The following is a 14,131-nucleotide window of genomic DNA, read 5'->3' as shown; positions in this document are numbered from 1 at the left end:
AGTTCATGTGCACATGAGCTAGATTGTGCTTTAGAAGCCTCTTTTGCCACATGATGCTACTCTTCAAGGTAATGGAAGAGTTGCTTGCCAACTACCTACAAAACGAACAAAGCCAACTGAGTTGTTGCACCCAATTATCTTGGTAGGTGCTCTCTTTATCACCGTGGTTAGCGATGCTGCAGCCTGCTGGATCTGTCTTTATTGGTCAGGCAACACTTTACTCCGGCAGCTGGCACAGAGCACTGGCAGCTGGCCCATCAGCGACTGTGTTTGAGCTACGTTTTCCATTAGTGATCTTACAAGGGGGTACTAAGATGTTTTGTTTGTCTCACTTTGAAAATGTCACACTTTCAAAGAATAATGATCGAATAGAACGAATACAAGCTGTTTACTCCGAGTAAATGCTGAAATGAGTCTTGGTTGTAACGACACTGCTCTTATCACAGTAATTATTTTATGTGCAATTCAACTTCAGTGTCATTCTGAAGATGCTGCATCTTTATTTAAATGGAGTTTTTAATGTGTTCTGTCATGATAATTATTCATTTCATTACGTTTTCATACTCTTCTGTCCCACTCTCCCGAAATGTAATAACCCAAATTTCCCATTGGGATCTGTTACGTGTAATATTCTCTAATTTAATGAAATGTGCTCTAATGACAGATGAAACTAGGGAGACAATAGACAGATAAATCCTGAAATCCCAGTTGGCAGGATATAGAGGAAGCTAATAGGGGAGAGGTGCTTCTCATTTCTGCTACCTTTAGCTCCGAGCAGTGTGTCCCTGATGAACTGCTCCAGGTCCTCGGCTCGTTTATGAATCCTGTCAGCATCATCCTCAACCTGCTCTCCATCAGCAGACACCTTAGTGGCCTGTACACAAAGACATATACGTTATAAAATAATGAACAACTGCTGAATAAGTGAATGTATCGACTTCTATGGAGCGGAAAAAAGAAGGATGAGATCTTCAACGTAAAGGGCGATGAAAGCAATACATAAGCACTATTGATAATACTGTGCAAACAAATATAAGGATAAATGAATTACTGACATGAAATGAAAGCAAAATATCAGACATTAACATGTTCACAAAGGACCAGGAGAACAAGAGACGGATGAATTTTTGACAGACATGAAAACAGTTCCATATACACTCAATGTACATGTACACGCACACACTGACAGAAAGAAAGTGTAGGTAATTACTGTTGTGATTTGACAAGACCATGCTATATCATTTTAGGTGGTTTGTGTGAGAGTATGTGTGTATGTGCGATGGGGTGTGGGGTGTGGGGGATAGTATTGCTGTCAACAAATGTCAAGGCCTCAGCCCCTAAAAGGCTGCAGCTTGACAGCACGAATGTGAGTGTTATTTTTCTCCATTTGGTATTTTTAGGTCCCCTCCACTCAAAAAGTGTTTTTTTCCTTCTGTGTTGGTAAACTACTTTTACAGACAACTTTGACTCTCAAAATGGTAAAAAATGAGCGCGTATTAGACAAAGAGTTTGTAGAATACTTCATTATTTATGTGGTATATAAAACTTTAGAGTGTTAACTTTTCATCTTAATTACTTTTATGCATGGACTGATTCTCAAACAGGTAGCGCAGCCCTGAACTTTTATTCTGTGGCATCACAGAATAATAGATGGAATAAACTAGACTCGATTTATATATCACTCTATGGGCTTTCACACACATTCAAAGAGCACTTTAATCTGTGCGCTTAAGACCTGTATCTACCCCGCATTCACACCAAGTTTAGAATCACCAATTAATCTATCTTTGGAAAGTGGGAGGAAGCTGGAGTACCTGAAGAAAACCTACGCAGGCTCAGGGAGAACATGAGTAGGTGTCAGGTGTCCTCCGTCCTGCAAAACCCTCAACTAAACCAAACTGTCTGAAACAGACTGTTTCCAGCTGTATATTCCATGTGAGATATGAAAACTTTGGAACTCTCTGGAGTTCATGTGTGACAACCACTTTATTTTATTAATATCCAACCACTTAGCTACTCATCTGCGCCCAGCTGAGCGATATAGCTGGCCAAAAGAAGCAACACAGAGCTCCAGAGGGTGGGAAAGCTATTCATGACATCAGGTTTGCTTTGAAAAACAAACCATCAAAGTGAAACTGCCATGATAAAGTCCTTAAAATGCCCTTTAAGACATTTTTGACCAACTGGTACAAGTTATTCTGCACTTCATCTTCATTATTTTTGCATAGTATGGGAAACACCACTAAAAAGAAACATGCATGTAAAAATATAGGATTTAAAAGTTGTGTAAAAATCTGCTTTAAAAATTAGTAAAATGCTCAAAATATGCTTCTCTGACCCTCAATAATACTGGTATATGTTAGCATTTAAAATCTAGATTATCTCGACAAAGAATGGAACAAAAGGCAATCGACATCCAAAGAAGAGCTTTGAATCTCATTCAAGAAGCCTGGACAACTATTTCTGAAAGAAAGTTCAAGAAAGCTTGCGTACAAAGAATTGTACAAACTTGATTTTTACCTTACATCCTTTATCTGTATTTATGATTGCATGTTTCAGTGGATAGCAGCACTTAATTCCCAGTGTCTCAGTACTATATATCTATATTTTGACATCCCAGACAGCAAAAACTGTTACACACAATGCGAAAGTTGTTCTTCCTGCACATCTGTTGCTTTAAACTATGATCTCAGTGCCTGTCACAATGTGTATTTGCTCTCCGGCTGCACACAAAGAAAGAGTGAAACAAGGATAAAGACAGGACGAAGGCAGACAACGATGGAGACAAAATTTGAGTCAAAAGAAAACTTCAAAGGTTTTTACCCTGCTGTGTAGCTGGTCCATCTCTGTAACCAGCGATCCCAGGTTGGAGTCAGCCAGTTGCAGTAATCTCTCTGGAGCTTTCTGAGGCGACAACATGTGCTGCCAGAGAGAAACAGAGAGATGAAGGAATTATGGAGAGAAATGTCTGACACATTTTGGCCCTGGGCTAGGCTTTTGAACTGTCTGGCTTTGTGCCGTAGAGCTAAAAAGAAAAGAATAAACAAGTGCGTGCAAAAGGCAAGGAAGACATAAATAATTCAATTGTAAACACATCTGATAAACATATTTAAATTGTCTCAAAGTGCAGTGTGTATTAGCAATATAAATGTGGCAACTTTATGGAATTGTAATTAAGCGCTTGAAAAAATTGGAAAAACTCACTAAGGAGTGTTAATGCAGGATAATCCTTTACCTACAGAACATCTTAAGTGAGCTAAAGTGAGTGTCTCAATGTACGACCATATATTTGATTACACAGCACTTAAAAATGCTTTCTACTTGGTTTATTTTTTACAATAAACCAAGTAGTAGTTATAGTACATATTTTCTTTTGTAAAACCTTTGAAGCACAAAACATTTCCATTCATTCATCTAGCCATCTTTGCATCCTTCTATACTGCTTGTCCAACTTAGTAGGCTATTTATGCCGCCTATTAGTTTAAAAAGTGTAAAAGAGTGGGGTACGCCCTGGACATGTCACCAGTCTATCACAGGGCTGAAACACAAAAGTACATATTTCCCTGTGGTGTGTGTAGGACTCACTGTGACTTGATAATTGTACCAGTGGTCTTTAGACCTCAGGGGGAAGTAATGAGCCCACTAGAGACTGACACATCATAGTGAGGCCAAAAAAAATGTTTCACTAGAAAAAGAAGGCAGCATTTGAATGGTTCACAAACAGAAGCAGTCGAAGTATCATAACATGTCATGCACATGTTAATCAGTAGATTCATTAGATAAGTTTACCATGTTGTAGTAGTGTTAGAATGCACAATGAGTATCAGTATGCCCTACATAGAGCATTCAAGTAACGCCTCATAAAAAGTAGTATGCAACCAATGGTCACAACCATTGGTGACATTAGATACCAGCATCTGCTGTTCTAATAAAAATTGTAAAAGAGTAAAAAGAGAAATGCATCATAACAAAAGGAATAACAGGCTAAGGAGGACAGCGAAGCAAAGTAAGTTACAATAATCAAGTCGGGCGGAATTTAAAGGGAGTATTAAAAGTCTCAAATTACTGGGTGTAAGACAAGGCACCGATTAAAATGTTCCTTAGATGAAAGAAACAAGATTTGGATCTTAGAGCCTCACAAAACAAAGCAAAACAAAACAAAAAACGATGCAAAGGTTCTCAGTAGAATATTTGATATTGTTGGCAGGGGGGCTGGTGTAATGACCGACCTCACTGGAGAAAATTCCATGTCCTAACACAAGAATCTCAGTTTTTCCAGAATTCAAATGGAGGAAATTTGAAGGCATCGAATTGAAGGACGCCACATATAGGTGGTCAAAGTAAGTCAAAGTAATGAAACCACTTGTAGTTATGACATGGGTTAAATAAAAGTAAATTCCAACTACTCTCACACATTTTTTTTCTTACCTTGAGCTCCTCTGTCATGTTCTCAAATCGGTACAACACCTTATAAGGTGGTGGAAGGGGTGTCGTCAAAGTGACCTCATTGATGATGCGTAACAGGCGGTCCATATCGCTGATCAACAAACCAGAGCACTCATCATCGCAGGCTGGAGAAACAAGTAAAGACACACAGTCAGATGTAAGGCAGTGAGTCATGAGGGCGGCTAAAACCACAAACAGTCATTATGGGTTTGTGTCTGTGTGTGAGCTGACATGTTAACTTTTCGAGAAAGTTTGAGTTTTGAGTGCATTTTTACAACTGAATGTGTGTTTATATGGGCGAGCTCAGAAACACATCAATAAGGGACTGTGGTGACTGCTTGTGTTTTTCTGTTTAAGTGGCTCTGGCATCAGAAAGACAGGGCTGGTGATGCATGAAATTCAGCGTGCAGGGGCAAAAGTGCCTACTACAAGTACACACTGCAGGCTAAAAACACACAAACAGACACCCACACACACACACAAATATGCACGGCGCACACCAGGGAATTCACTAAGACACACACACATTCTCCTATATCGCGTGTGTATGAATTTCTTTGGCTTCTGCAGCCTGAGGCTGATTTATTACACAAATTAAAATTTCTGACAAGGGAAATCAAAGAAAAATTAAATAAAATAAAAACAGCTTCTACTCTATCAATCTCTGACAAAACAGCAAAACACAAATAAATCCATGCGTTCATGCAGTTTAATGCATACACACAAACCCACACATATATGTGCACACAGTGTACTGTATGCAGACTACATTGTGTATGTGGGAGTAAATAGCTGCTTGTCAAATCAAAGCTATTCAAGAAGCTCACTGATGAAGGATTGCATTCACTAACTTCAGCACTGAGGGAAAACATTTTGTACTACAGAGATGGAGCTTGTAAGCAGTATGTTGAAGTCTACTGATAGTGGATTTTAATAATGACACACAATATTATCCTACATGTGTGAGTCACTATACAACGGCAGTTGTTTTATCACTGCAAACATTTCCAGTGTGCCATTGAAATGATATATATATTTACACCAAGCAAGTGTAATATTATTGTGTAAATGTTTTCTATTGAAGTGTGATAATAAAATAGGAAACTTCTATTGATATAGTAAATTATATGAGATTATAAGAGTTGTAAGGGTTACAAATGTAATGCAGTTTATGTAGTAGGTAGGTTTTGTAGGTTTCAAAACACCACTGAATTTAAAGGTGTGGCACTAAGCAAGTTCACAGGAACAACAGCGCAAATGTCCCCACCTGTGTCTTTAAAAAAACAAAAACTTTATATACACAGACAGAAGAAAAAAGATGGAGATTGAAGTTTGATTATAACATGAAAGTTATAAGTTATACTAATCACCAAATTTATGGCCAAAATAAGCAATTTTCTAATGACTTTACAGTCAAGTATTTTTAAGTTTGAAAAGTATTATTTCAGGGTGGGACTAAAACCAAAATGAATCTGTATATCCCTCAGTTTCCCTCATGTGATGTCTGGATCCATAAAAACAGGACAGTGATGGTCAAAATGTTCCGCCCACCAACGGTTTCCATCTTCTGAATACTCAGTGATCAATATATTGTGTTCCCAATTATTTTGCATCAGACTGATAAGTCCAAAGTCAGTTTGTCTAAATTAAAGTTACAACACTTAAAATATTTGTCAATTTTTGACAATGGGAAAATTAATTGAATTATTTAATTTAATAGGGAAGCCCATTGCAGTCACATTGTAATTCAGTTTAATCTAATTTAGAAATAAGCTATATCCTGACTTATTACATAGCTATAATGCTAGCCACCTGTTAAGATCAAGCACTAGCGATTCTGTTGGTCAGGCTTTGAATGTCATGTAGTGATATGGATCTTGGTTTTAAAGTTTATATAAAATGCCCAGCAAGTTTCTTTTCCATTATTAAGCAGATATAGTCTTTAGTTATAACTGTACACCATGCTACTGTATAGTTTATTCTCAATTTTCTTCCTGAATTTCTTCTTCTTTGGGTGCGTTTACTAATGTACCCATTACAAAATCTATTGACATTAAGGGGCAATTCTTAGCAAACAGCATTATACAACAAATTTAGGAGCTGCATGCATGTCACTACTTCTGACTCCAAAAGTGCTCAGTGGCATTGGACAGAATGGGAGAAAGGCCAGATAACAGAAGGAATGCAGAGTGCAATCACTCTTCAACAAGTGAACAGCAGTGTGATCACTCCATTCTCTGTAAACCATCAGGACTTGGGATTATAGCCTGGACGTAGAGTCGAGCGGTTTGGTGTCAGGAAGCATTGCGGCACACGCACTGCCAATTTATGAACACACGCTTTGTGTCTGAACACAAAGACCTGAGCAAGCAATTTCCTCACTGACCTGACAGCAGCAATTTCACATCAGCCTCTGTCTTACTACCCTCTCACTTGCACACATAGACTTCCTTCTAGACATGCTAATGGCACCAAATTGGCCCTGCCATTATGGTCATATTAAGTTTAAATTAGCTCCAAATGACATTGAAATTATTTTCTAAATGACTTGAATCTGACTTCTGCCACAATCTCCTGTCTCCCATGGCAACTGGAGAAAGGAGCTCTGACTGTTCATTTGCATTTCATTGCCAAAATAAAGTAAAAATCACAACATCAGGTGACAATGAAGGGCGGTGAGCCACCAGAGGGAAGTGAACAGAAGAACAGAGAAGAAAGAGACAGAGAGCATGTCTGTGGGGTTCATGAAGCATGACACCCCATGCTGCTACGCTGGGTTACTTCCACCACTGGTGGTAACTTTCACTGCAGATTAATCTTTATAATAAAATTCTCAACTTCAATTTAAAGGTAAGTGCATAAAAAATTTCAGCCACATTATTTCTTCATTTTTTCATGTTTTACACTAGACCACTCTGAAAAAAAAAACACAGTAAAAGATGAAGGGAAAAAAATGAAATGATGAAGAAAACAAAAGAATGAGTAACCAAAAGCTGTGCGTTAGTCTTACAGATGATCCCAGATGGTCCACACACATGCCTATCCATGCACTGGTCACACGTCATCCCAGATGCCCCAACCCTGCAACGGCATTGGCCCGTGACAGGGTCACATGGTCCGGGCAACGCACCCCACAAGGAACACTTACACTCCTCACAGTGGCCACCTGGTATCCTTGGATTACCATGGTAACCAGTGGCACACCTAAACAGGGGGGATCACATAGAGAGAGAGAGTATTCAAATCTAACCAAATTTTAACATATGTTCACCCCACACTGTAAAGAGATATCACAAATTATTTCACCAGCAAAATACTCACAGTGGGATCCCAAGGTCTGAGATGTTTTCATGTAAACCTCAAGTGCATGTCATTACAGCAGAATTTAGGCATAACACATACGAGGATATTCTAAATATTCAAATCAGTGCAAACAACTGGCAATGCATTTCCAGGTTTGGCTGGTATGAAGTTGAAGTTTGGCTCTTTGGGGATGGGCATGGGGCAACTGCCACTACCACTTCTTTTCACATAATGTCTCTCTTAAAACTATCACGGGTCGACTAAGACTTTTGGATTCCACTTTACATCAACTCGTATTCCCTGTATTGGTCTTTGCATTTAAATATCCATGCAGTCCACATTAAAAGCCGATGATTTCCAAACTTCTATGCTTGTTCATTTCTTTGTATGTGTCTGACCTCTCACAGTGTTTGCCCTCATATCCTTCAGGACAGGCGGTGCAGCGGTAGTCATCAAACCCCTCTGCTACACAGGTGGGACTGAAACTGGATATGAAAAGAGATTTTTCACAGACATTACAAAAGAAATGTTAAAACATTTGGAGCATACAGTCTATTTATATTACAGAGGAGAGAGGACAGAAAAGATAAAATGTGCATAAAATGACAGATTAATATTGTTTAAAGTTTGTAGTGATAGGTTGCAAGAAATTTTACTTATTCTGTGGGTTGGTAAGGGGGCAGGCGCAGGGTTTGCAGTCATCAGGAGAACCTCGGACCACGCCGTAGAATCCCGGTGCACAGCGTTCGCACCGATCACCCTCTGTGTTGTCTTGACAGTTCTACCAACACAAATGCGCACACATAAAAATAATGCTATGCATGTATGCGAAGGCACTCTATTTACCTTTAGTCATTCTCCAACTCCCCCACGACTCTAACCTACTCCAATATGTAGGTGCAAAAATATCCATCACCCACCACCCAGAAATTCCTGGTGTGTGCTGGGATGGGAAATAAATACAGAATGTCACACTGAGCATAATGAAGGCAACTTTAAGATGGTGACACACACACACACACACACACACACACACACACACACACACACACACACACACACACACACACACACACAAAGAAGAAAACTCATGTTGCCTCTCCAGAAAGCTTTTCATCTCTAAAATCAACAGATTTTCTAATTAAATTAACAAAAATTAACCTACACTCCCATTTGGACATTATTTTTGGAAATCACCCCTGGCACGATAAAAAGCAAGACACCAAATTTGCTTGAGCAAGATGATAAAACATTTTTTGGAATCACTTACAGGCATTTGTGGGCTAATGGGAATCTATTCAAGTGCATGTAGACTAAAAAAATCTACTGTGTTTCAGATGCTTTAATAAAGAAGAAATCTGTATATCTCTTAAGCTGTGTACAGTCTCCCATGTTTTTCAAGTTGACAATGAATAATTGAAAAGATGACAGACCGGGTCACCTGTCATTACCTCCTTCATTACTGACAAAACAACACTGAAGAGGCTTGTTTTTTGGTGAGTGAGATAATTATCCTGGCACCGCTGTTTGAGTTTCATCAATACCAGAGAAGTAGAAATAATAGTAGCATACCTCCCTGCTGTCACTTCAGTTTTTGGTGCTAACAACAGCCTTTTTGAACACTTTTGTGCTTAGCTTTGATGTGGACACTTTAGAGACTCTCAGTGAAATGTTTGACAACATGTTGACAGATGGGTCATTTCACTTTAAATCTCTTCAATGTCAAGAACCGGCCGTCTTTTTGATTTGCTTTTTTCTAGAGGGAAAGATGAACACAGTCCCTTTTATTTATCAGTAAATTATCCCAGCCTAAGGATAATTATCCTGGAGCTGGCTGGAGCCTATTCCAGCTATCTTAGGGCCCTAAAACAGCTGGGACATGCCCACCCCCCACCCGCAACCCTGAAAAGGGTAATTGGAAGAGAATGGATGGATGAATTAATTATTAATTGAGAAACTTACTATCTTAACATACGTATACACTCACCAGCCATTTTGTCAGGTACGGCTGTTCAACTGGGCATAAATGCTAAGATTTAATCACCCAATTACATAGCATCAAATCAATGCAACTAGGTATGTAGACATGGTCAAAATGACCTGGTAAGTCTAAACTGAGCTTTAGAATGGGGAAGAAAGACGAATTAAGTAACTTTGAAATTACGATGGTTGCTGGTTTTGATGCGCTTTGATGGTCCGAGTATTTTAGAAACTGCTGGGGCTTACACCTGTCTGAAAACAGAAAATATCCAGTGATCAGCAGTTCTCTGGGTGAAAATGCCTTGTTGCTGTCAGAGGACAGTGGCCAGGCTGCTTCAAGGTGATAGGATGCAACAAGAAGTCAAATCACCACTCTTTCAATCAAAGGTTTGCAGAAGAGCATCTCTGAAGGCACAACACATTGAGACTTAAAGTAAAAGGGTTAAGGAAATACAGAAACACATTGGGTGCCACACTAATCACCTAAGAACAGAAGACTGAAACTACAAGGATTGAAACATGTTGTCAGGTCTGATGAGTCTCAATTACTGATGTGACATTTAGACGTTAGGGTCAGAATTTGGCATAAACAACACGAAAGCATGGATCCCCCCTTCTTCATGTCAGCAGTTCTGACTGATGGATTTGGTCTGTTGGTCTGCTATGTTCTGATAACATGTCATGTCACAAATGAGGTCACTGTACTCACAAGACCTCCACAGTCACCATATCTCAGTCCAGTAGATTAAGATCTGGGATGGGGTGGAATGGGAGATTTGTATCATGGATGTGTAGCTGACAAATCTGCAGCAACTGCAAGGTGATGTTGCAGTAAGGATTAAAATCTCAGAAAAATACTGAATGTCTGAGTCAAAGAATTAAGAGCGTTCTGAAGGGAAAAGAGGTCTCGCCCGGTACTAGCAAGTTGTAACTAATAGAAGTATACAGTGAGTGTTGATTGCTCTGAATCTCTGTGGGAAATCATTACTCGCTTCTTTTTACCACCTACAGTTGCTGAGCCAGTACAAGCTTTTGCACTGGTGAACTTTTATCTAAGACAGACCATTTCTGAAAAGAAATATAGTTGGTCACACATATTAATGTGTGACCAACTATACTTTGGTCTCAGTCCCATTCCTGCATGATGAGGTGCTGTGAGACCAAGAGCAACCAGCTACAGTAGCTGTTAGCCGACAGGTGCGATCTTACACGTCAAAGACTTTAATAAGCTTCCTTCTTCAAGAGCATCTGAAATACTAATTTTCCTCGCAGGATTTCACTCTTGCTGTTGTTCAGATAGCCTCATGGGTACAACAACACACAGAGATCTAAATATATCTAAAATATTTTCATATCCACAGATGTTTCTGTTTATTTTGTAGTTTATTTTTAGCTATTCTTGTTATAAAAGTCTCATACACCCACACATGCACACACACGGACACAGTGTCTATTCCTTCGTGCATTCTGGTACATCTCATGGCAAAAATATGGCATGTTTTTTATATAGAGTAATTCTGTACAATATGTGCAGACTGTAGGCACTTAGGACACACAACAAAATACCCCCTATTCCACCTCCACCCTCAAACACTCACTGTGAGCTCAATCATTTTAACGCACACAATTTAAATGGCAATACATATTGTACACAAACACACACCTCTCTCTTTCATATCCCCAGGGTCCTGTCCTATGTCTTCGAATTGTTTGTTATAAATAGGAACTTCAATCAGTACAACAGGAAGTCGCCTCTTAACGAGGCAAGTCATTTCCATTAACTTCCTGTGTTCCTCGTTACCTCTAATTACCACAGAAACAAACTCGTTTAGCATTTTCAATTTAGCCCGCTCGGTTAGAAAATGCTAATGATGCTGCTGTTATGGAGAGCAAGATAGAAATGGGCAAGGAAAAAACGTCTGGAAGGCAGAGAGGAAGAGGGTGTGAAGTAGTAAAAAAAAGAAAGAGAGAGAAAAACAAATTGGTAAAACCAAGGAGGTGTTAAGGAGGATTGGGGAAAACGAAAAATGAGAAAACTAGAAACAAAAGACGGGCAAGAAGATGAAAGAAGACAACAGAGGAATAAATATATAACTAGGGAAAGGAGAACAGGAATTTAGGGGATGTGAATGAGGTGAAAAAAGATAAATTGGAGGAGTGGCAGAAGGAGGAACAACACAAAGAATGCAGAAGAAAGGCAGAGATGAAAGTCATGGAAATAATGGAGAAACTGACAAAAATTAGACAGTAAAAGAAACTGAAAGTGGCAAAAAAGTCAGTACATAACCACACACTTAGGGTTTAAAGTTGGAATATTAAGCTGAGTAAGGACAGAATTTGTATAATTACCATTATTATCCATGAATTTATGGTGAATGTTTAGGACTTGTGGTTTAAATCCATATTTGGAAGGGAATTATTGTTCCTTTAAGAATGAAAGCGGTACAATTTTCCTTTAAAATGACAGTGGGCAACAAATACATTGATGCATTGCAACATAAACAAATTGGAATGAAAACACTGTTTAGCTGACTCTTTCAGTTGTCCTGTTTGTATGTCCTTAAGCATGTCAAGCAAACTTTTCGGAACAAAAATGAGCTGCACTGGACACAAACCTGAGGCATAAACATGGTCTGGGATGACAGCCAGCTGCCACGAACAGCTGCAAGTAAGATGCAAAAGGGTATACAAGGCTCCATGAGAATTCAACCACCCCCATTTGTTTGGAAAGCTGTTGATATTACATTTAGCATTCTACCATTCAAGTACGATTCATTTTTACATTAACTTCATCGCTTTACTCAAACATACTTTTAGTAGTGATAAACGGAGAGTCAAGGTACTCGGTGTAGTGCACAATGTTTACAGTGTCACCCAGATTGCACTGAAATGTTTTAACTTAATGAGACTAATAGTTAGTAATAGTACATAAATCACTTTCACAGAAAAGTGGCCAAGGTGCTAATTCTGACATGATGCCAACACGTTGAGGTGCCATTAGATTAACAGAAATTGAGAACATGTAAGAAATTAAGTAAGAAGTTGTAACTTCAACAAACAAACAATTCTCTGAGTATAACCTGTCAAAGCAGGCGATTGGGAGAAGAGTATCAAAACACTAGCTGTTTAAGTCAAATGGTTTGTCTGTGTGCACACGTTTCTTGTCACCTCAGTGTGGTAGATAACTTACATTAAAATCTGAAAGTGAAAGAAAAGGTTTTGGATTTTTATGAGCAAATTTCCAGAAATTCTGGGAATTTCTGATTACATGATGAACAAAAATGTGTACTGTTATGTATCCGAGTAAAATAATACTGAAATTAACTAAACAAGGTTTAAAAAACTATTTGGTTTCACACTGAGGGCATGCATATGAGCGTGTGTATTTTCGCAGAATATGAGGACTCATTGGTCCAGCAACACACTATGCAGTTCCCTAATCTAACATATGTAAATACAACACAGTTTGAGGAACTAAACCCATTTCAATAAATATTGAACATCTATTTACAGCAAGCCATTGATAATGTGTTAACTAACATAAACCTATAATTTTATCAATACTGCCCAAGATGATGTTATAAATCTCCTTTGATGACTCATGCTAGATTAAAAATACAACAGCGACTTCCTTACGACTCACAAAAATCAGTGTCTGGTGATGGTACTGAATTTTTTCCCCACTGGAAACTGATTGCAAGTAGCTGTGGAGACCACTTTTGAATGCAAGGATTGCACAGGTCACTCGATGGTACCCAACCTGTCTCCAAATGATCACAGTTAATCAGAAACACATGCAATGCAATTCTTATATTCAATCACAAAGAGACAGGAGTCTGACTCTGTCTTATGCCCTTAGATTGCTAAAGTCAGTCTGATGGCAACTGACCACTTGTAGACCTGGTTTCTATCATTGAAGCAACCATTTCAAAGGCAACAAGATTGTATGTTTATTACACAAAGTTGCAATAACTTTGTCTCCAACCACTGTTTTCTGTCATACAGCCATAGCATTATATACAGTAACTACTTGTAACTAATAGCCCTTGCTTGAAAAAAAATATTCAGACATAACTTTGGGTGAGATCCAGAGAAGAGGAAATTACATAAAATATGAGAAAGCTGGAGGTCGTTAATTATTGCAGGGCTAATTACAGTACCAGACATCCTTTCCAACACACACCTACACACCTATATGGCACCCTCATCCACCTCTTTCCTCCAGAAACTGCTCAGCATATGGCTCTAGGATGGTCTCCAGCGGTAGAATGCCCACACACACACACACACACACACACACACACACACACACACACACACACTTACATAGAATAAGAAAGTCTCAGAGACTTATGTAGAAATGTGGCAACTGCACTGACACTGAACACAGCTGCCCATGCCT

General features: G+C 38.9%; 1 protein-coding gene across 1 annotated transcript in view; it reads right to left on the bottom strand.

The window, feature by feature from the left end:
* The window catches only part of lama2 (laminin, alpha 2), a 228,005-nt gene that overhangs the window by 51,184 nt on the left and 162,690 nt on the right, over positions 1-14,131 (bottom strand). Inside the window, exons 34-39 of the mRNA XM_013910321.1 lie at positions 8,406-8,530; positions 8,148-8,234; positions 7,457-7,650; positions 4,429-4,571; positions 2,824-2,922; positions 763-874 (exon numbers count right to left, since the gene is read on the bottom strand). Coding sequence (XP_013765775.1) covers positions 763-874; positions 2,824-2,922; positions 4,429-4,571; positions 7,457-7,650; positions 8,148-8,234; positions 8,406-8,530 — 760 coding nt within the window. The remainder of the gene's footprint in view (positions 1-762; positions 875-2,823; positions 2,923-4,428; positions 4,572-7,456; positions 7,651-8,147; positions 8,235-8,405; positions 8,531-14,131) is intronic.

This window comes from Pundamilia nyererei, unplaced genomic scaffold (genome assembly GCF_000239375.1).
Source record: "Pundamilia nyererei isolate P.nyererei 1_Seehausen unplaced genomic scaffold, PunNye1.0 scaffold00041, whole genome shotgun sequence".
NCBI classification, from domain to species: Eukaryota; Metazoa; Chordata; class Actinopteri; order Cichliformes; family Cichlidae; genus Pundamilia; species Pundamilia nyererei.
The sequence above is the reverse complement of the archived record's forward strand: the minus strand, read 5'-3'. Positions and strand labels throughout refer to the sequence as shown.